Source organism: Anguilla anguilla, chromosome 5 (assembly GCF_013347855.1).
Source record: "Anguilla anguilla isolate fAngAng1 chromosome 5, fAngAng1.pri, whole genome shotgun sequence".
NCBI lineage: Eukaryota > Metazoa > Chordata > Actinopteri > Anguilliformes > Anguillidae > Anguilla > Anguilla anguilla.
In genome coordinates this window covers 18,402,194-18,425,195 of record NC_049205.1, presented here as the reverse complement: position 1 = coordinate 18,425,195, position 23,002 = coordinate 18,402,194, and the positions used below count along the sequence as shown (strand labels likewise).

Genomic DNA, 23,002 nt, shown 5'->3' with positions numbered 1-23,002 from the left:
CGGGGGGCATAAGGCAATTACCGGCCTGGGCGCGGAGCGGCGCTGGGCCCGAGGAGGAGGAGGAGGAGGGTCCGGGTGGGGCCGGATCTGCGCCGGAGAGGGAACGGACTCCTCCGGCAGCCCGGCGACCCGGCCCGTTTTTAGACCCCGCCCCGGGGGGACAGGCCCAGCCCCGTCCGCCCCTCGCGCCCCTCGCGCTCGCACAGCAGATGTGTTCTGCCGGACGCTTGTTCCATTTGTGTCCTCTTTTTCTTCTTTTTTTTAAACTGACTGGGAGAGAAGGCTGTGCAGTTGAAAATACTTACTAATGGTGTGCACTATCTGTACTGTGCTGAAACACGGTCAGTACTGTACTGAAACACGGTCAGTACTGTGCTGAAGTACCTGTTTCTGTACTGGAACGGTCAGTGCTGTGCTGAAGTACCTGTTACTGTGCTGAAACACAGTCAGTGCTGTGCTGAAGTACCTGTTACTGTACTGAAACACAGTCAGTGCTGTCCTGAAGTACCTGTTACTGTACTGAAACCCGGTCTGTACTGTCCTGAAGTACCTGTTACTGTACTGAAACAGTCAGTACTGTGCTGAAGTACCTGTTACTGTACTGAAACCCGGTCTGTACTGTCCTGAAGTACCTGTTACTGTGCTGAAACACAGTCAGTGCTGTGCTGAAGTACCTGTTACTGTTCTGAAACCCGGTCTGTACTGTCCTGAAGTACAGTCGCTATGCTGAAATTCATTCTGCATATTGAAACCTTACTTCTGCTGTATGGAAACGCACTTTGTGGCTCTCTAATATAAACTGCTGTGCTGAATTATTCTCGATGCTAAACAGAAGCTCCAGCTTTCATTGGCTCATGTTTTATTCTTTTGTAGGTGATTTATTTCCTTGTGTGTGTGATTTTTTTTTTTGTCTTTTCTGCCTGTCTCCAGTCTTCCACGTGGGTAACAGGTTTTATCATGTGACCTTTTTTTTTTTTTTTTTTTTTGCAGAGGAAGGCATCAATCATGAGTGCAAGCTGTGTAACCAGATGTTCGACTCTCCGGCCAAGCTCCTGTGTCACCTGATCGAGCACAGCTTCGAGGGCATGGGGGGGACCTTCAAGTGTCCCGTCTGCTTCACAGGTGAGGGGGCGGAGGGGGGAGGCGGGGTCGAGGGCGGTCAAGGAGGCGACACGCAGGGTGTCATTGCATGCATGCGCGTCACACGCACACTAACGCATGGGTGCTTGTGCATGACAACAGTGAAGTGCTCGCACATCCATGCGCTCACTGACATATGCATGTAAATACACACATACACCCCTAATCACTGTGATGCTCCAACATGAATACATTGACATATATAACCATGAGAACATTTAATGAGTTGTGTGTATATATACAACACACTGCATATGTTCCCTGACAAGCATATATATATATAACAAAACAGTATTGCATTCATAAAATTTTTGTCAAACACAGACACACACACACACACTTTTGCCCAGTCTTTATTTGCCATTTCTCTCCTATATACACCCCCCCTTGCCCTGACCCCCATCTCCCCCTGTGATCTGACCCCCCTCCCCCCTTCCCATCCCACTCCGACAACTTAATTAAGCCGGGTTAATGATCAATTCAGTGTGAAGTGGAGCAGGTTGGAGCTAAGACCCGGACTGGACCTACTGGGATGGGGGCGGACAGCATTCCTACAATAGGTTTAACAGCCAGGGATGAAAATTCACTGGATACATAGATTTGCTTCTTTCTTTCTGAGCTCCCGAACATCCATTATGAGATTACTCATAAATAACTGCTCACAATACCACAGAAAAAACTATATGCGTTTTTGACAACCCAATCCAATAAGTGTTATTTAATAAATGTGTGGTGTGTGCAGATTGACATCTTCTGCACAGACTGACACACAAAAGGAAATGAGCATTGGTCTCGTCAGGTAGCAAGCTAAGTGTTAGGTTTACTGTCTCTTGTGTAACTTGGTATTAAAATATCAAAACTGTTTTCATTAAGTTGAGTGCCTATGTGATGACATTTGCTATATAGAATAAATATGGCACATATTGACGCACCTGTTTAGCTGGCTCAGTGTTGATCTAACAAAGGTATTCAGTGTAAAATAAGTGTTACATGTTACACACGTGTCATCTGAAACTGCAGATGGTCTACAACTGCTGCTCGTCTAGAACTGTTGACATTGCTCTGTTGCAGTCGGAGTCTCCTTTTTCGTTATTTCCACTTTTTCTCCTAAAATTAATTGCGTTATAATTTTTTACTGAAATTAGTTTCAGCTGCCAGAAGGAACCTTGTGTTCTTGGACGTTGTATTTTTTTACAGGCTGTTATGTGTTTGTGGTGTGAATTTGCACAAGTAAAAGTTAAGTGAATGAATTCTTGCAATGCTTTTTATTATTGGGGTTTTGGTTTATTTTTCTTCTTAGGTGTGTGATTTCAACGTTTCACTGCAGTCAAATGAGAAAAAAAAAAATTAAAAATAAAAACATAGCAATAAATTGAAGTATTGAACTGCAGCACTTTGTGTATCACAAAAATACAAACAATCGCAAAATCGTGACCCAAGTATCGGAATAATATCGTATTCTGAGGTCCCTGGTGATTCCCACCCCTATACGGAATATATTGTGACAAAATATGCTGTCAAGTTACTGCAACACTTCATAATGTCTTGGCAAGTATTTAAAGCGTTCTTTCTGGTTTTTATTTGATTCATTGTATATTTCACACAAAAAAACTCCCGGCGTTTACTGTACAGTACATCGCAGTATATACCATTTCCTTAAGGGCTGAGGCAGGGCTGCAAATACAAGGATTTGATTGTTCCTGATATTTTTTCCTGGCCCTCCGCTTCCCCCGGGCCTCGGGTATGTGGCTTTACTGCCGAGCGCTCTCTTCTGCGATCGGCTGCCAGAGAGGGAAAAGGCTCCCGGCCTGCGTGCCGAAGCCGCGCCCAGCCCTGCGCCTCTGGTCAAGCTGCTTAAGGCCTGAGAAATCTTTATTTCCTGATTCATCAGGAGAAATCGGGAACAATCACATCCCTGATTTAGCACAGCAGTTCCACTTGGCTTCCAGAGTTTGCGGTGAGGGGGGTTGGGTGGGGGGGGGGGGGGGGGGCTCATGTCGGCCTCTCAGAGGCGGAGCTCCCTCTACAGGCCCCCGTAGGTAAAGCGAGTCGTTTCCTTGTTTAGTTAGCATGGCGCACGGAAGGCATGTGACTCAAGGTTTTGTTTTTTTTTTTTCATTCTTTAAAAAAAGAATAAAATTAAGTGCCTTTGTCAGCAGCCGCTAGCATTGCAGCTGCAGTTACCCGTGAGGAGGAATTCTGTTCTACCTGCCTGTCTCTCTGGGACATCTGCCACCCCCCCCCCCCCCCCTCCATGCCCCTTCCCTACCCTCCCCTCAGTGGTTCAGCAGGGTTTTGTGTCATGAACAACCCCCCCCCCCCCCCCCCCCCCCCCCCCCCCCCCCCCCAGCCACAGTCATTTAAATTTCAACTCTATTCCAGGGTGGTCATGAATAAGTGAGATCCATGGTCCTGGGGAGGGTTAAATAATTCATACTTTCCACAGAGAGGGGAAAAAAACTAAGTTTACCAAAACAAAAAGGACAGAATTAAAAGAGGGAGAAAGGGAAAAGATGATTTATTGATAAATATCACAGGGTCTGCGGGGAATAGTTTGTCCGTGTCTCATTCGTCTCGTCTCTCTCTCTTTCTCTCTCTCATTCAACATTGACTTCTCTCTTTCTCTTATTCAACATTGACTTCTCTCTTTCTCTTATTCAACATTGACTTTTTCTATTTGAATTCTGTTTTGGCGCACAAATCTCCTGACTGTCTCCTTCTCTCAATTCCAGTCTTAGCCGAGAAAGGCTTCCCTCTCCTTCTCTCAGTTGTCCTCTGGATCAGTAAAGAATGACTCCTCCCCTCAGTTGTCTTTGCCAATGAGTGAACTGACTCCTCCTCCTTTCTGTCCCCCAGTCTTTGTCCAGGCCAATAAGCTGCAGCAGCACATCTTTGCTGTCCACGGGCAGGAGGATAAGATCTATGACTGCTCCCAGTGTCCTCAGAAATTCTTCTTCCAGACGGAACTCCAGGTCGGTATCGCTTCCTTCCTCCCACCAAGAACAGCAGGAAGTGACATCATAACACAGTACAAACCAAAGGACACATGCATATATTACAACTGACTTTACTTAATAATTTTATTTATTTAACATGAAGGTTTGTAACATGGTCCGGGATCGTTGGGACTAGGTTTCTAAGTGGAAGCACCAGGGTTTTTTTTTTTTTTGCATTTATACCAACCTTGTCAACTCACCTTGTCCTGTGAAAAAGCAAAGATTTAATTAAGGCTTTTGCAATGAGGCTCACTGTTAGCTCAAACAATCTGTAGTTGCCAGGATGCATTGGGACTACAAAACCGGTATCTTAGATTCTGATCCGATCTGTAAATATTGTGCTAGGCGTCAAGGCCCGGAACTCCCCCATTATCCATTGTGAGTGTGTCTGGGACCTGTCACAGCACGGTACAGGGGTAACCTATGGGAACGTGATATGATAGTATTATTAACCAATAGGAGCGCAGCTCTTTGTCTTATGGCATTGTTCCTGTCAGAGCGGCATGTGCTGTAACAGTGTGTGAGCAGGACTCCTCCCTGAGATTACCTCATCTATCTATCTACTCCTTACAGATACACATTCATGCACTCTCTCACCTTCTCTCTCCCTCTCTCTCTCTCACACACACACACGCACACATACACAGACACGGTATCTCACACATACACAATGTTTCCCTCTCTAACATCTCTCTCTCTTCCTCTCTCTTCACAGGCACACTTTCTCACATTACTTCGCAGTCACAGTCTCATACACACGCGCACGCACACACGCTCAGGTAAATCTCTCGTTAAAGGGCACGGTGAGCAGCTGGGCTTTTAAGGGGCGCGAGCGCGAGCGCGAGCGCTAGCGCCAGCAGCGGCTCCTATGGCAGACGAGTGGACCGCGCCCGGCGTCGGTAACGATTTGGCGCGGTGACAGACTCCGCCGCACCGTTAATCAATCTGACCCCCCGCAGGGCCTGCTGGGTGCACCCCGGTGCCCCCACACCCTGCTCGCGCGCTCAGGAATCCGCTCTAATTACTCCAGTTACACGGCGTTTGGGGGGTCAAACTTACTGCGAGCGCCGGGTTTATGTGGTGATTAACAGCCTCGTGAGCTTCGACAGCTGAGCACTTCTGAGACAGGTGTGGAGTCCTCTGACTGGTGTTTTAGTCTGAGGCAGGTGTGTAGCTCAGCGACGGGTGTAGTTATGAGGCAGGTGTGTAGCTCAGCGATGGGTGTAGTTCTGAGGCAGGTGTGTAGCTCAGAGATGGGTGTAGTTATGAGGCAGGTGTGTAGTTCTGAGACTGTTGATATGAAGCAGATGTGTAGTTCTGAAACAGGTGTAGTTATGAGGCAGGTGTGTAGTTATGAGGCAGGTGTAGTTCTCAGACATTTGTAGTTCTCAGACTGTTGTAGTTATGAGGCAGGTGTGTAGTTTTGAGACCGGTGTAGTTATGAGGCAGGTGTGTGGTTCTGAGACAGGTGTAGTTCTGAGGCAGGTGTAGTTCTCAGACTGTTGTAGTTATGAGGCAGGTGTAGTTCTCAGACTGTTGTAGTTATGAGGCAGGTGTGTAGTTATGAGGCAGGTGTGATTATGAGGAAGGTGTGTGGTTCTGAGATGAGTGTAGTTATGAAACAGGTGTGTGGTTCTGAGACAGGTGTAGTTCTGAAGCAGGTGTGTAGTATTGGAATGGGTGTAGTTACAGTTGTACAGCTGTACTAATTTATTATTATTATTATTATTACTATTATTATTATATAGAAAATACATTCACGAAATCTGAGTGGTGGAACTAACAAAAATTATGTGATTAAAAAAAAGTGAATAAATGAAAATGAATAAATTAATTGATACATTTGGAGGTAAATTATGAAAAAAATTGTAGATTAAAGTGCAAATGATTTCATAAAAAATGAGTGGTTTGAATATAACAGGCTTGATTTGTTAAATGCAAACCCTCCATTTTATCGTTCACTACCACTGGTCTGCCCGCTTGTCGTGTCGAAAGGTGCGCACTGCCTGACCATTTATTCTTTATCATGTGCACAGCTTGTGTTTCGTGTCAATCAAAAACCCACGGCCACCGAATTTGATCAAAGTTTTCTGCTCCCGGTTGCTAACTTTGAGTCAGAAAATCAAGTGCTGCAAACTGAGCTCCCACCATTCAAACTCTCTAGTAGTGCAGGATTCACTTCAGTGCCACTGGCTTGTGTGTTTTGGTCTTAATTTGATACCGTATCATATTGTGACTAGGATAACTGGGCACAAAGTTCTGCATAAACCAAGTTTTAATAGGACAAAGTTCCCTGTTGTCTTGACTTGCCATTGCCATGTTTAGGAATTGTTGGAAACGACTTTGGCCATCAGACAACAACCAGAAAAGCACATAAACACACCCATACCTTTTTCTCTCTCGCTCTCTCTTTCTCTCTCACTCGCTCTTTCTCTCTCTCCCTCCCTCTTTCCCTCTCTCTCCCCCCTCGCTCCCTCTGTCTCTCCTCCACCTTTCTCTCGCTCTCTCTCCCTCTCTCCCCCTTTCTCTCTCTCCCTCTCTCCCCCTTTCTCTCTCTCCCTCTCTCCCCCTTTCTCTCTCTCCCTCTCTCTTTCTCTCCCCCTCTCTCTCTCTCTCTCTCTCTCTCCCACACGCACATACACACAAGTCTTGCAGCTCCCACATTTGCAGTACAGAGCCCCTCCCCTCCCCACCCACCCCCCCCAGCAGGGTTCTGGCCCGGCCGTGTCGTTACAGGTCTGACGGATGGGGCCGGCGCCGGGCCGGTATAACTCAGCCCGGGGTGGGTCCGGCCCGGCGCCGGCCCGGGGTCAGGAGCGTAGGCCGACCCCCAGCCCCGGGGGCATGCATCATCTTGAGCGCCGGGCAGCGGGCTGGGAGCGGGCAGGTGCGGGGGCAGGGGCGTTTGGGCGTGGGGGGGGAGTGGTTTTGCGATATGGGTGGCATCTGCGCCCACCGGCCTCCCTCCCTTCGCCGCCCCCCTCCCGCCGAGTTCTTGGGGGACGCGGCAGAGGCCGCCAGAAGATCCATGATGTCATTACGGGCAGTGACCTACATCTCCCGGCCAGCCTCGGAGAGAGCCCCCTCCGCCCCCCCCCACCACCCCCCTCCCCACCACCACCACCCTCTCCCCGTGCCGCTGTGACAGAGATATAAGGCCGGAGGCTTTGGGCATATGGCCGGCCGGTCCATTTACCAGCAGGAAGCGCGCTGGACCCTGTCGGTCACTGTCCACCCCGCCCTGGGGCCCGGCCGCGGACTCCGCCAAACGCCGACCGGCCGGACCCGCCCGTCTCCGCTCTTCTTCTGCGGTCCTCTGCGGTCCTCCGTCCCCCCCTCCCTCCCCTCCCACTGGCCCCGCTCCAGTTTGGGAGGAGGCTTTCTAAGTGAGAGAGATGAACAGGGTTGGGCCTGGAGGTCAAGGGCTGGTAATTGTGCTTTTATACAAGCAGGGCTACTGCGACAATTACCAACACTACTCCTACTGGCCTGTCGGTCTGCGCTGGTCAGACTGTGTCCTCCCTCACTGTGCCTGTGTGTGTCTGTGTCTGTGTCTGTGCTGGTGTCTTTGTGTCTGTGTGTTTGTCTGTATCTGTGTCTATGTCTGTGCTGGTGTCTGTGTGTCTGTGTGTGTCTGTGTCTATGTCTGTGCCGGTGTCTTTGTGCCTGTGTGTTTGTCTGTGTGTGTGTGTCTGTATCTGTGTCTATGTCTGTGCTGGTGTCTGTGTGTCTGTGTGTGTCTGTGTCTATGTCTGTGCCGGTGTCTTTGTGTCTGTGTGTTTGTCTGTGTGTGCGTGTCTGTATCTGTGTCTATGTCTGTGCTGGTGTCTGTGTGTGTGTCTGTGTGTGTCTGTGTCTATGTCTGTGCCGGTGTCTTTGTGTCTGTGTGTTTGTCTGTGTGTGCATGTCTGTATCTGTGTCTATGTCTGTGCTGGTGTGTGTGTGTGTGTCTGTGTCTATGTCTGTGCCGGTGTCTTTGTGTCTGTGTGTTTGTCTGTGTGTGCGTGTCTGTATCTGTGTCTATGTCTGTGCTGGTGTGTGTGTGTCTGTATCTGTGTATGTGTGTCTGTGTCTGTGCCGGTGTCTTTGTGTCTGTGTGTTTGTCTGTGTGTGCGTGTCTCTATCTGTGTCTATGTCTGTGTTGGTGTGTGTGTGTCTGTATCTGTGTATGTGTGTCTATGTCTGTGCCGGTGTCTGTGTGTATGCCTGTGTGTCTGTGTCTGTATGTCTGTCTGTGTCTTTCTGTCTGTGTGTTTGTCTGTCTGTGCCTGTGTGTCTGTTTGTGTGTGTCTGTATGTGTGTATGTATGTCTGTGTGTTTATGGTTCAGACCGCATCCTATCTCTTACTCTGTGCCACAGATTTTTTTCCATACCCACTCCTTACCAGTCCCTCCCTTCTTACTCATTCCTCTTGTTTTCCCCTCTGTGCGGGCATCATTCCCCTTCTTCCTTTTCCCTCTCTCTTCTCATCCTCCCTCATTTCTCCTCTCCTTTCCCCCCTCTCCTCTTCCTTTTCTTCATCCCTTTTTCCCCCCACTCTCCTCCACGCTGTCCCCTTCCCTCCCTTTCCCCTCTCTCCTCTCACACCCTCCTCTCCTCCTCCTCTCCCCTCCTCACCGTTCTCCCTCTCCTCTCATCCCCTCTCTCTCCTTCTCCCCTCCTCCTCCCCGGTGACCCATAAATACTGCAGCCGGCAGCTGGTAAATAAGTGATGTTTTCCTCCTGATTGGCTCTACTGCAGCCCTCCCCTGCCTTGGCTCCATTCCTTTGCTTTAAACTTCACAGAGACTCGCCTTGTTTTCGTGTTGTTTGGTTTTTTCCTCCCCCCTGGTCGCCATTCCCCAACCCCCCCCCCCCCCCCCCCCCCCCCCCCCCACGCGCTCCTCCGTCGCTTCCTCGCGGCCCGGCTGCTCTTTACACTTTGCTGGTTTTAATTGTGTCCTCTAGGGGACGCTCTAAACCCCGCTTCACCCCGCCCCGGCTCCCTGTGATTCCATGTGTGTGTACTCAATTTCCTTTACCACTTGTAAATATTTAACTACAGTCAGTTTGTGTGTGTGTGCGTGTGTGTGTGGAGGGGGCACTTTGGATTGTTTGTTGTTTTCACATTTTGCCTATATTCAGCCCTGTCTACCCCCCCCCCCCCCCCCCCCCCCCCCCCCCCCCCCCCCTCGCCCCAAGTGTTGAATATTTGAGTGCGCTGCAGTCTCAGGACAGAAGATCCGTGTGTACGTACAGCACGCTCTGCAGGCTGACTTACTCCAGTCAGAAACTGAGATGGAGGAGAATGATGGACAGAATGTTGGTTCACGGACGGCCATTATGCGTGTGTGTGTGTGCGCGAGTGAAAGAGTGGTGTGTGTGTGTGTGAGTGAGTGAGAGAATGTGTGCATGTGTGTGTGTGGCATGTGGGTGAGAGAGTGAGTGTGTATGTGTGTAAGTGAGAGTGACTGTGTGTGTTGTGGTAGGTTGTGTGTGTGTGAAAGAGAGAGAGAGTGACAGAGAGAGTGAGTGTGAGTGACCGAGTATGTATGTGTGTGTGTGTGTACGTGTGTGTGTGTGTGAGTGAGAGAGAGTGACAGAGAGAGAGTATGAGTGAGTGAGTGAGTGAGTGAGTGAATGAGTGAGTGAGTGAGTGTATGTGTGTGTGTGGTACAGCTTCCTGTGAGTGTGTGGTTGTGTGTGGGTAGTGTTTATGGAGATCCAGTCTGTGCTGGATTAGATTTAGTCGCCCCTGTGGCCCTCTCTCTGCCTGTCCCAGAAGCACCAGTGCTCACAGTGACAGTCTGTGTTATTAGAGCTGGGACCTGGGGGGCTCTCTCAGTAGGTAACTCCACCCCCCACAGCTTATTGGCCAGGGGACTGCACCAGATACTGCACCATAGCAATTTGGAGGTCATCAGTGGTCAAAGCAGCAGTGTTGAGCAGTGGTCAGAGCAGCAGTGTGGAGCAGTGGTTAGAGCAGCAGTGTAGTACAGTGGTTAGAGCAGCAGTGTGGCACAGTGGTTAGAGCAGCAGTATGGTACAGTGGTCAGAGAAGCAGTGTGGTACAGTGGTCAGAGCAGCAGTATGGTGCAGTGGGTAGAGCAGCAGTGTAGTACAGTGGTTAGAGCAGCAGTATGGTGCAGTGGTTAGAGCAGCAGTATGGTACAGTGGTCAGAGCAGCAGTGTGGAGCAGTGGTTAGAGCAGCAGTATGGTACAGTGGTCAGAGCAGCAGTGTGGAGCAGTGGTTAGAGCAGCAGTATGGTACAGTGGTCAGAGCAGCAGTGCGGTACAGTGGTCTAAGCAGCAGTATGGTGCAGTGGGTAGAGCAGCAGTGTAGTACAGTGGTTAGAACAGCAGTATGGTGCAGTGGTTAGAGCAGCAGTATGGTACAGTGGTCAGAGCAGCAGTGTGGAGCAGTGGTTAGAGCAGCAGTATTGTACAGTGGTCAGAGCAGCAGTGTGGTACAGTGGTCTAAGCAGCAGTATGGTGCAGTGGGTAGAGCAGCAGTGTAGTACAGTTGTTAGAGCAGCAGTATGGTACAGTGGTCAGAGCAGTTATATAGTACAGCGGTTAGAGCAGGAGTGTAGTACAGAGGTCAGAGCAGCAGTGTGGAGCAGAGCAGCAGTATGGTACAGTGGTCAGAGCAGCGGTGAAGTACAGTGGTTATTGCAGCAGTATGTGGTCAAGTGGTCAGGGGCAGCAGTATGGTGCAGCTGTCAGCAGTGTATACCAGGGTGGGGCACAGGGATGTTTTCAAGATGCTTTGTCGGGCAGGACAGCTTAATCAATCACCAGAAATTAATTATTGACAACAGAGTGGGGAGGAGGAAAAATGTCAATCAATAAACAGGAAATGTACTATATTAATTAGAGGCTGTGCTTCTGCTAATGTGTCATTGGGCAGAAATGACAGCATTGATCCGGCAGCTAAGTTAATGGTCCAGTGGTGCGGTGCTGTTATGAGCAGGGAATGAAGATTAGGACAGATGTCTTAAAGGCAACGGTAACAGAGACGGTTCACCTGGCGGCCATTGCTATCTCTCTGCTGAGGAAGTCCCGCCCCTCCTCCAAGCAGCTCCGGCGTCAGTCAAACACTCCCAGGAAGTGGAGTCGGGGAGTGAGGCAGGTAAAGGCGCAGGTGCGACAAAACCTGTAGAGAGAGGGCTCATGGGACACGGTCCAACCACGGACTCCTCACGATACAACAGGCACGCTGTGGGGAAAATGCGAGACTCCCAGCAGCTTCCAAACCAAGCACTGGCCTACAACAATGTGTTCAGTATAACCTTCCAAACCCCAGGCAACAATGGCACAATGTGGGGTCCAAAGGTGGGTTTTTCAGGCTCCTGAATGGATCTAGGCCCTGCCACGGAATAAATCACTGAAGTGACAAACAAACTGAAGTTGTGTCTAGCAGGGTGGTGGCAAAGAAGGGTCAGGAAACATTTTTTTAAATCACATATTGACAGTGGAGGGCGGTGTAGAAAATGTCACTGACTACAACAGAGTGTTTTGATATTTCCTTTAAAACCCAGCAAAACCACCTATTTGGTGTTGTTGTCTGTTCCAGTATTATGAATATACGTTTGTGATAGATTGTTACACATCGATTTATTGGTGCAAAACCAAACATTTGGTTGCTGAATGTTGTGCCCTTCAGTTGTGATAACTATTCATTTTAATGACTCTCAATTAGGGCTCTTGTCTGAATTTTTCCTTGTGAAACCTGAGGTGCGTTAACACAGACTGTGTGGTCTGTGACAGAAATAAATAGTTCACGGACTGCCGTGAACATTCTTTTGAGTGACAAAAACAGTACTTTTGTTACAAGTGCTTGCTGTTTGATGGTTTTAAGAAACCTCACATATACTTAGCCTGCCAGCTAACTCTTAGTCTCACAGGAGGTGAAGTAGCTAACGCTGGAGTAACTCCATATAAATCGTAAATTGCACGCTTGCTACATTTTATGTTAGGTTCCCCTATCCACATAAAGTTAATGTTGCACCGTAATGTTGCACTGTTTCAATTAAGTAAACAAAAATTGTGCCCATCTCCATCTGCGTCTTTGTCAACCACATTCTATATTCCATTATATTTCCAAACTGTTAAGTTTTGTGAACATTTCTTGCAGAAACTTGACAGTTGAGAAGAAGAGCATTGTTTAAATGTGTTTGTAAATTTGTTTGTGACTGCAACCACATGCCCAGTTGAATACATGTATACATATGTGTGTGTGTGGGGGGGGGGGGGTGTATGCCAGTGTGTGTCTGTATGCGTTAAATGCATGTACATATAATGCATATACAGTTAAATGCAAAAGTAGTGATAATTATTGCTGTTTTGGTTCTGTACTCCAGCGCATTGAATTTGAAATGAAATGAATGAACATGGGGTCAAAAATCGTACTGTAAGCTTTAATTAGAGGGTATTAATGATGATCTTTGTAGGAATCACAAGGAATATACTTAGCCCCCCCCATTTTAGGGGACAAAAAGTAATGGGGGAAAAAAATGTTTGCTTGCACAAGAAAGCTAACAAAAGGTCTAGCGTTGATTCTAGGTGTGTGATTTGCATTTGTAGCCTGTTGCTGTTGTCTCTTGACATGAGGAACAAATATGTGTCAATGGCAGAAAAGCAGACCATCGTGAGACTGAAAGATCAGAGACACGGCCAAAAGACATAGTTTGCTACATTGTTTGGAAAGAAAGAACACACTGGTGAGCTGAGCAGTAGCAAACTGCCTGGTAGACCACAGAAGACCACTGCAGTGGACGACTGAAGAATACTTTCAATTTGTGAAGAAAAGCCTCTTTTCAACTGTTGAACAGATCAAGAACACTCTCCGGGATGTAGGCATAGATGTTTCAAAGACTACCATAAAGAGAAGACTCCACCAGCATAACCTCAGAGGGTTCGCTGCAACATGCAAAGCACGGGGAAGCTTCCAGAACAGAACGACCAGGTTACAGTTTGTTAAAAAAGGAAAATAGAAAACTTCTGGAACAAAGTCTGATGGACAGATGGGATGAGTATTAACCTGTACAAAAGTGATGGAAAGAGGAAGAGCTTCACCTAGCGGCAGGACAATGACCCCAAACATACTGCTTACGTAACCAAGGAGTTTTTCAGGGCCAAAATGTGGAATGTTCTTGACTGGCCTTGTCAATCACCCATCCTGAATCCAACTGAATGTGCATTTCGCTTGCTGAAGACAAGACTGAAGGCAAGCTACACCAGACAAAAACAGGAACTGAAGATGGCTGCAGTACAGGCCTGGCAGAGCATCATTAGTGAAGAAACCCAGGGTCTGGTGATATCTGTGGGTCGCAGAGTTTAGGCAGTCATCAAATGCAAAGTTTTTGCAACCAAGTACTAAATATGGCAGATTATCTTGATTTCAGATTATATTCATTTGTCCCATTATTTTTGCTTCCCTAAAATGGGGAGTCTACATATAAAAAGAACTGCAATTCCTACATAGATCTCCCAATATGGAGGTAATTACCCCCGATTTAAAGCAGTCTGCACTTTATCTTCGTTCATTGCTTGATTTCAAATACAATGTGCTGGAGTACAGAGCCAAAACAAGAATAAATTGCGTCATTGTCCCGATACTTTTGAACCTAACTGTGCGTATGCGCGTGCGTGTTTGTCCAGGCTTGGACACACTGCAGGACAGGGTAGTCCTCCACATTTCCGTTCAGACACAGCCACAGTCTGACCACCTCACTTGCGCTGTGGGGGGGGTGTGGAGGCCTTGGGGGGGGCGGGGGGTACATTGAGGCAGGACAGTGCCAGAGAGCGGGGGCGTTACGGAGGGGGGGGCAGAGAGGAGGGAATACGGGGGCAGGGCAGGGGGGCATTTATTTGTAGCGTGCTCCCAAGCGAGTTTCCTGCCTCTCTGAGGTAAAAACTATGGAACATATGAAGCTTTAAGACAGCCCATCTGTTAGACACCAGCCCTTGGAAGACTGTCAACAGTCTAAAAATACGCCACGCTAAAGTGCACCAGGCGGCGAAGGTGATTTTTCATTTTGTGTTTAAAAAGAGCGGAGAGGGAGCGGGCGGGCAATGGGGCCGAGGGCGGGGCGGGGCCTCCCCACCCCCCGCCTCCCACCCCCGACATGATTTCCCCTTCCTGTTTTTTTTGCTCCAAACCAGCACTTTCTACGTGTCTGAGGTCAGTCTATGGTGCTAGGCCTGTTGTCGGCAATCCAGTTTGTGTGTGCGTGCGTGTGTGGGTGTGTGTGCGGGTGTGTGTTTGTGTGTGCGCGTGTGTGTGTGTGTGTGTGAGGAAGGGGAGTTGGGGGGTAGCAGATACACCTACCCCAACCCAGCCTCCTTTGAGGTCACACAAAGGCAAGTGGGTGCAGCTTCAAAGAATCTGTCACCCAGGAAACAAAGGAAAAACCGAAATAATCATGGCAAACATGGGGGGGGGGTTCTGCTGGGGTGACCCCTCACAGCCAAGGCAGTTTCAGCACCCCCCTGATGGTGCAGGGTATGGTGGGGGGCGGGGGGGGGGGGGGGCTGACTACCTCCTGTTTGTTTCAGGAGGGGGGTGACAGGCACGTAAAACCGCACTGATGGCGTGAGGTCCCCAGGGGGCGACAGAGAGGCAGGAGTCCGGGGCTCAGCGCGAACGCACGTGTGATTGAAAGTGACATGATGGCGGCTCACCCCCACACTCCCCCCTCCCCCACCCCCCCCCCCACCCCCCCCCCCCCCCCACCCCACCCCACCTCGCTCCCTGGTTCCTCACGCGCTACAAGCAATACATGCAAAGGGCTGTGCTTGGAAAGGGAGATTTGATTTTCCTTCATCCAGCGCTCCCCCACCCCCGCCCCCCGCCCAGTCTTTCCCCTGTGTTTGCGGCTGGCTCGCAGTCTCTGCATCGGTAATGCGACTGGGCCATATTTCCCAGGAGTCCACAGCTCCGCAGGATTTAGGCTCTTTTTTTTATAACCAGTTTAGGAAAACAATGACAGCGTTGATATTGACTGAGCACAGAGCGGCTGTTCTGCCCAACGCGCGGCCTCCCTCCGCCGTGCCCTGAGCAGGCTGAGGGAGAGAGAGAGAGAGAGGGGGAGGGAGGGAGGGCGTTCTATACGCCCATTCTGGCACTCTGTGCGATGCGATGCAAGGAGAATCCATTTGGTTTTCTTTCATAATAAAACATTTAACAAAAACATCATTGTGATGGTATGGTGAACGACGCAGTGGGTGGTGAGGTATTCGTGTCGTAGTGTGAGGTGGTGTGTTTTTGACGTAGTGTGAGGTGGTGTATTTCTGATATACTGTAGTGTGCGGTGGTGTAGTTCTGTTGTAGTGTGAGGTGGTGCATTTCGGACGTAGTTTAAGGTGGTGGTGTATTTTGGACGTAGTGTGAGGGGGTGTAGCTCTGTTCTAGTGTGAGGTAGTGTATTTCTGACGTATTGTGAGGTGATGTAGTTCTGTTGTAGTGTGAGGTGGTGCATTTTGGACGTAGTTTAAGGTGGTGGTGTATTTCGGACGTAGTGTGAGGAGGTGTAGCTCTGTTCTAGTGTGAGGTGGTGTATTTCTGATGTAGTGTGAGGTGGTGTAGTTCTGTTGTAGTGTGAGGTGGTGCATTTCTGACGTAGTCTGAGGTGGTATGTTTCTGACATAGTGTGAGGTGGGGTATTTCGGACGTAGTGTGAGGTGGTGTAGTTCTGACGTAGTATGAGGGGTATAGTTCTGTTGTAGTGTGAGGTAGTGTATTTCTGACGTAGTCTGAGGTGGTGTATTTCTGACAGTGTGAGGTGGTGTAGTTCTGTTTTAGTATGAGGTGGTGTATTTTTGACGTAATGTGAGGTGGTGGTGTATTTCTGACGTAGTGTGAGGAGGTGTATCTCTGACGTAGTGTGAAGGTGGTGTATTTTGGACGTAGTGTGAGGTGGTGTATTTCTGACGTAGTGTGAGGTGGTGGTGTATTTCAGACGTGGTGTAAGGTGGTGTATTTCTGGTGTAGTGTGAGGTGGTGTATTTCGGACATAGTGTGAGGTGGTGTATTTCTGACGTAGTGTGAGGAGGTGTATTTCTGACGTAGTGTGAAGGTGGTGTATTTTGGACGTAGTGTGAGGTGGTGTATTTCTGGTGTAGTGTGAGGTGGTGTATTTCAGACGTGGTGTAAGGTGGTGTATTTCTGGTGTAGTGTGAGGTGGTGTATTTCGGACATAGTGTGAAGTGGTGTATTTCTGACGTAGTGTGAGGTGGTGGTGTATTTCAGACGTGGTGTAAGGTGGTGTATCTCTGGTGTAGTGTGTGGTGGTGTATTTCTGACATAGTGTGAGGTGGTGTATTTCTGACATAGTGTGAGGTGGTGTATTTCTGACGTAGTGTGAGGTGGTGTATTTTTGACATAGTGTGAGGTGGTGTATTTCTGTCGTAGTGTGTGGTGGTGTATTTCTGACGTAGTGTGTGGTGGTGTATTTCTGATGTAGTGTGAGGTGGTGTATTTCAGACGTAGTGTGAGGTGGTGTATTTCTGACGTAGTGTGAGGTGGTGGTGTATTTCTGATGTATGTGAGGTGGTGGTGTATTTTTCATGTGTGCTGTGTGTTGCACTGAATTTTGTGGGCTAGTCTGAGGTTTGTTTGTATTGCAAGATGAGGTGTACAGAATTTGTGGTAAGGATTATGGGAGGAAGAATGAGGTTAGGTGTATATGAAGTAATGGGGCAAAGTGATGTACTATTTAAGACTGTGTTTATTATGTTGGACAGTGTTGTGTTTGTGATGAAGGGTAAAGTTAGTTGTGTTTATGAGGGTCATGACGCATTGGGGATTGTCATGTATTTTCTATGCAGTGTCTTATTCATGATGCCATGGGTGGTGATGTCTGTGTGATTTGGTGGCAGTGGTATTTGTGTGTCTGATTTAGCAAGTGGTGTCTGATGTACTGCAAGGTGGTCTGTGCGTGTGTGCGTGCGTGTGTTTGTGTGTTGTAGTGGGAGATGGAGATGTGTGAATTAGTGGGAGGTGGTGTTCATTTGATGTAATAGGAGGTAGTGGTGTACGTGTGTGTTTGTGTGTAAAGTAACAGGAGGTGGTGCCGTCTAATATAGAGGAAGGTGGAATTGTGGGTATGATCTGGAGGTGGTGATGTAGTGAGAGAGAGCGAGAGAGAGAGAGAGAGAGAAATTTAGGCGATGTGTTTAACGGTCCTCACAGCTGTTTAAAGCACAGACCTCCCCCTGGTCCTGGAGAATATATCAATTACAGCTGCATAGGCCTGGAGTCACACCGCGAGTCATTATCAGATTCAGAGACACATACCATTCACGCTATCGATCGCCTGCGGCTTGATCAATACTGCTGCCCCGACAACGCTCTCAAATGAAGAGAGCTGACTGAGTCTAGTGTGTGTGTGTGTGTGTGCGTGTACGTACGCACGCGCATGTGTGTCCACCCACCTCTCATTTGCCTACTTAAAGTAGGTACAGAGCCAAACAAACCATGGCAGACATACACATATAAACATATGTACATGGGCACTTGCACACACAGGCACATGTAGGTTGAACATGTGTTTTTGTTAATGCACAATTCACTCTGAACGAGTGCACATATCCTATATGTTTTGTTCTCCAGGTAAATTGAAATGTTATGGTGGCTTGTGTCTGCTGCATTTGCACTCTCGTGAGGAGGAAGAGCCAAGCCTGCCCTCTGCTGGCGGAGGGCTGAACCGCAGATTGCGTCAGAAGAAGCGGATTGCTCTCATAATGGGGTCAGCGGCTCCCAGAGAGCGGCTCCTCGCTGGAGAGCGCTCTTCATGCGTGTCTCCGCTCACATCTGCGCGGGGGGTGGGGGCGGAGGGGGGTTTTGCACTGAAAGGCTGCAGTCAGTCTGGGCACTAAAACCAGCCACTGGCCCTGCCTGCCAGAATACCATTGCCGACTGCCAACAATCATGTGCAAATATGTGCACTAAGATAAGGATGAGAGAATAAATATTTATCGACGGAAAAGCATGTTTAATCCCTCGCAGTTTTCTTTTTCTTTTTTTATTGGTGCACAAAACGCAGCCTATCTCTCCCTCTCTCTCTTTCTCTCTCTCTCGGAGAGATTAATCTGGCGAAGCGGCTTTTAAAAAGGAGGAGCGGATGATTGCGGTCCATACTGTGGGAATTCGGTTTACGGTCCTGCGAGACGGCGACGAACACGCGAAAAGAAACCACGGAAACGTGCGCTCCACTGTGGCTCGGTATCTGGTGCGCCATTGCAGTTTGTTTTTTTAGTTTAACCCGGTCTGTCCTGCAAGGGGTCGTTTGCTCGGAGCAATGGCGCACGCCGAGTCCACTTCATTACCGCGCTCTGTCGTATGCAGAACAAATTGTAAGCTTTCTTTTTTTCTTCCCGTTATTGTCCTCTCTTATAATCAATAAAAAATAATATAGGCTACGGCTTAATCGAAGAAGTTCCCCAAAAAAACGTTTTAAAATAAAATCAGTTTTTATATGTTTACGCATTTGAATGTGCTCCAGTGATTGGTGATTATAATTATTTGTGCACGCAAGTGCATGCATGTAGGCGATATGTGTGTGTGCGCACTTAACAAGTACCGCAGGCCACAACATACTGCAGCAGAATTCCAGAATATTTCTAAATAATTTAAACTGGAAATAAAAGTCACTACATACAAGTAATCTTGAATACTAGTGTCTACTTGGCAAATAACTGATAGTTGTACACGGTGTGCGTGGGTGTGTTTGTGTGTGAACATGTGTGTGATTATCAGTGTTTGCTTGTGCAGGCTATATTATACCGCCCACGTATGTGTTGCCCATATGATAATAGCAGGTAGTCTGTGTTGATGGGGACGGTTGCTCAGCGATGGATGGACATACATTATGCGGGGGTAGGGGAGGGGGATTGGCATGGAGGGGGGGCACATGTGGGCACGTAGCTTATTATTTCTCTCCTCATGCGTTCTCCTCTCTTCCCTTGCAGAACCACACGTTGAGTCAGCACGCTCAGTGAGAACGGGCCCGGCAGGGCTCTCGGTTCCGCCCGGCGCCGACGCCCCCCAGCGGGAGAGGACCGTTTCAGCATCAGAGCCAATCAAAGTGTCATTTTCTCCTCACATGTAAAACTCTAACAACTGGGCCACCGGGCGCAGCTATTACAAGCAGTGGGAAACGAATATTAATGGGAGGTATTAAAAAAAGAAAAAGGAAAAAAAGACGAGAGGGAGGAGAGGAAAAGGTATTCTCCGCGTTCAGTATTTTTTATCGTCCTGCTTCCAGTTGTGCGGTTTTTTTTAAACGAAAGAAGAAAAAAGAGGGAAAAAAACGCCTTCTGTCTCTGATTTTAGTCTTTAGAAATTCTTCTCTTCCTTGTCCTCTGTTGCTTATTGTATCAAACTAATAGGTGCCAATTTTTCCTTGTTTTTTTGTCATTTAAAAAAAGATCATTTTTGATTGTTTTGTTCTTTTGTACCTTTAATTTCTTGCAGTAAATAGGTACTTGTGCTGTGTTGTGATCGCTTGCCAATCGTAATATTTCCGATTTTTTCTCCTTTTTATTATTATTATATATTTTCCTTTTGTAATTACAATAAAAAGACAAAAAAACAGATAAAGTAAAAAAAATGTAATGGTTTGATTGGATTTTCCAGTTCACGGGACCTAATGGTTATTGTAAAAATGAATATCATCAATTTCAGTGCAACTGGATGGTGTCTGCTTTTTAAATGTGAATTAACCAGAATGCAATAACTATTACAGTCAAAAATAAGTGAATAAATAAATGAATAAAGGGAATCCATGCATAATTTGTCTATTTTTATTGCCTCCGTATTGCCTTTGCCATATGGTCTGCAATTCGGTGTTAATCTGGGTTTGAGGTCAAATCTAAAGTGAATGTCACCACATCCTATTCAAACAAAAACGGAACACAGCCAGTATTGCAAGCTTCTTAACCTGGAAGTACAGTCTGTCCATGATAATGGCAGGCTATGGTAGTGGCTTTTTTGATTTTACACAAAAATGCAATTGTCAGGATTCCTTCCAAGGTTAAATGGTTACATTAAACAAGAATATCCATACATGCCAATCTCAGTCTGTACTGGGCACGTGCAACTATTAGAATTATATTGTATGCTTGTTCACATCGTTGTATAGAGCTAACGTATTACAGCATGTTCAAATTTTATTTTGGCAATTTTCCCATTAAGTTGACGCCGAGAGGTGATGGTACACCTTGTGATGTTCAACCGCAGGTTTACCAAACCATTTCAGTATGACTAAGGTTTGCATGATGGCACATCATCTCTGTGAAAGCAAACACTATTAAGGAACCACAACAACTGTGTGCTAATCCAACAAAAAATCTTCTTGTTTTTTATATTTGTATTGCCAATTCCAGTATTTCCATAGGCGGGCATTAGCAGAAAAGTAAAATAAAACCATATATGTTTAGATTTGCACATCCACAGGATACAGATCTGTGCAAATATGTATCTATACTCACCCAAGATCAAACAAAAACCCAAAATTGTAATGAGCAGTCATGATTTCTGTTGTTTCTATTAAATTTCCTTATTTGCTTTGAACTGCGGTAGTATGGCCATATGTCTCTGCATGCGAATTATCGGCGCATGTGTATGCATACCAAGGGATAAGTTAGTCGATAGCAACAAATCCTCAACGCAAGTGTACGGGCTATTGATCGGTCTATGTTTTGGAAAGTCGTCGCTTGTTATTGCTTCCATTCCACCAGCCTTCTACGCGTTCTGTGTTCACATCTGAGCACATCAACGAGTCGTATAATATGCTACAGTGCGTCCCACGCTGGACCAGGTTCCAAGCTTTAAATGAATAAATACATACATGGATGCTACCCTGCTACACAATCTTGGCAGGCCATTCAGGTAGGAACTAAAAACTCACAGCGTAAATTAAATCTCAAAACAAAAATGCGTTTTCAACGGACACAAATGCCAAGTTACTCACGCAAATAAAGCACTGTTTATAAGTAATTAATTAAGACTTACAAAATCTAGCCCTACCGATATAGGTATTGATATAAAAATGAGGCCAAGTTACAACAGACAATATTGCCTATTTTAGCTCTGTTGACACTAAGAAAATCAGTAAATCTGCCGTCATGAAATCCATATGTATCCCCCTTTGTTACTTTTCCTAAACAAATGTATTGAACATTCAGCTCTAATTTGAATATCAATGTTGCATAAGGAAATTAAGTTATGAACATTTATTTAAATGCCCATGAACAGTAAAATTGACCGTCATTTATTTTGTGTATATGCTTGAGTATTTTTATCGCTGCGTGTTGCGGAAGGACTCTAATAGGCTACCCACCTGCAGGTCCGCAGAATAAGCCTGTGGTTTTAGGGCCTACCTTGTAGTCATGTAGCTGCCTGGAACATGAATAGGGTTGGGTAGCAAAACCCGATAGCACTGTATAGCGAATGAATTGCATTGCAGGATTTCGGTGCTTCATTTTGGCGTCGTCTTTCACTGCTGTTACAATGTAGCAATGATACCCATCCCTAGTAATGAAACAATATTATGTGGGGTTTGTATGCGAGTCAGAAAATGTATTTCAGAAAAATAAATTAGCTTCCCACAAAGAGTATACAGCTGTTAAAGCAACATGTTTAATTATTTGGAAATTATATATTATTAGTTAGCAAGCAAGCAAGCTCCTACACAAAATAAAGATGTTGACCACTAAGTTTTTTAAAAACATATTCTACTGGCTGAAATAACATCACATGTGCACTTTCCTATATATATATATATATATATATATATATATATATGTATATATATATATATATATATATATATATATATATATATACACACACACACACACACACAACATTTGTCTTTATCGCCGTGTTTTTCCCGTAAATATAGCCTATTACCCCATACAGTCCCGGCCTTAATTGCATCCATGTGTTACGGCAGATTGTCCGGCCGTTTGGTCTCTCGATCGCCGCTGGCCAGAAGGTCGAGGCCTTTCCCGGAAATCAGTGATCGGAACGCATTCATATAAAGTAGCCTACTGCACAGGGGTGAATAATCTCGACTGGCACTCGGAGTGCCGACCGGATGCGCTTGGAAACATCTTGTAAAGCCCGACTCTGTGCCAGTTTAAAAATGCGTACATATTAAGAAATTACATATCTTTTCACGCAGAAGAAATTGGTCTGCTCCGAGAAACATAATCTGTCTGATGTCTCATGACCCGACACCGTTGTTACACATTCCAAAGCATTACATTCTTAGTGGAGTTTTCCGCCGTTAGAGGGCGGCAGATGTGTAGACGCAGCATGTCCAGTTGCAGAAGCGAATAAGTGAACAATTCCTTTTGCTTACACAAACCCTGATACATCGGGGAAGGCAACTACCCTGGAACTTTATTAATAATAACAATTATTATTATGATGATAATGATGATTATTATTGTGATTATTATTATTGTTATTATTGCATTTAAGACCTTTTTACTTCTGTTTACAAGTTGGAATAAAGAGGAGTAAATTAAAATTCAAATATGTAATAATAATAATAATAATAATAATAATAATAATAATAATCCATGTTAGACTGGACTGATATGCAAGGACGTTTCGAATAAAGGAAACTGATAGCCTAAAAGCAGCTTTGTATTTGGCTTGCCTAAATCGCTTAAATTGCTGCCTTACCTGAGTCGCCAAAGGGGAAAAAAAACTGTGAGATATCTGCATGTGTGTTACATCTACAAGCCTCTGGAAATTCTACCTGTAACCCTATTGATACTAGGCGCGATAAACATTTGTTGAGTTAACACGTGACAATATACTCTGTTCCATCCACGTTGCGACTGCGCAGTAAGATAGGAACGCGTGGT

The 23,002-nt window shown here is 46.6% G+C and overlaps 1 protein-coding gene across 1 annotated transcript; it reads left to right on the top strand.

Moving 5' to 3' along the window:
- Positions 1 to 991: 991 nt before the first annotated feature.
- On the top strand, positions 992 to 19,913 carry LOC118226927 (zinc finger protein 423-like). The gene is made up of 3 exons (XM_035416927.1): positions 992 to 1,122; positions 3,997 to 4,112; positions 19,091 to 19,913. The coding sequence occupies exons 1-3, from the start codon at positions 1,029 to 1,031 to the stop codon at positions 19,118 to 19,120; spliced, it is 240 nt and encodes a 79-aa protein (XP_035272818.1). The 5' UTR covers positions 992 to 1,028; the 3' UTR covers positions 19,121 to 19,913.
- Positions 19,914 to 23,002: the final 3,089 nt, after the last annotated feature.

Bases quoted from the DNA above. Each gene is read 5' to 3' on its own strand.
- LOC118226927 (XM_035416927.1), top strand. From the start codon at position 1,029: ATGTTCGACTCTCCGGCCAAGCTCCTGTGTCACCTGATCGAGCACAGC. The intron at 1,123-3,996 runs GTGAGGGGGCGG...TCTGTCCCCCAG, and splicing joins GTGTCCCGTCTGCTTCACAG to TCTTTGTCCAGGCCAATAAG. The intron at 4,113-19,090 runs GTCGGTATCGCT...CTTCCCTTGCAG, and splicing joins TCTTCCAGACGGAACTCCAG to AACCACACGTTGAGTCAGCA.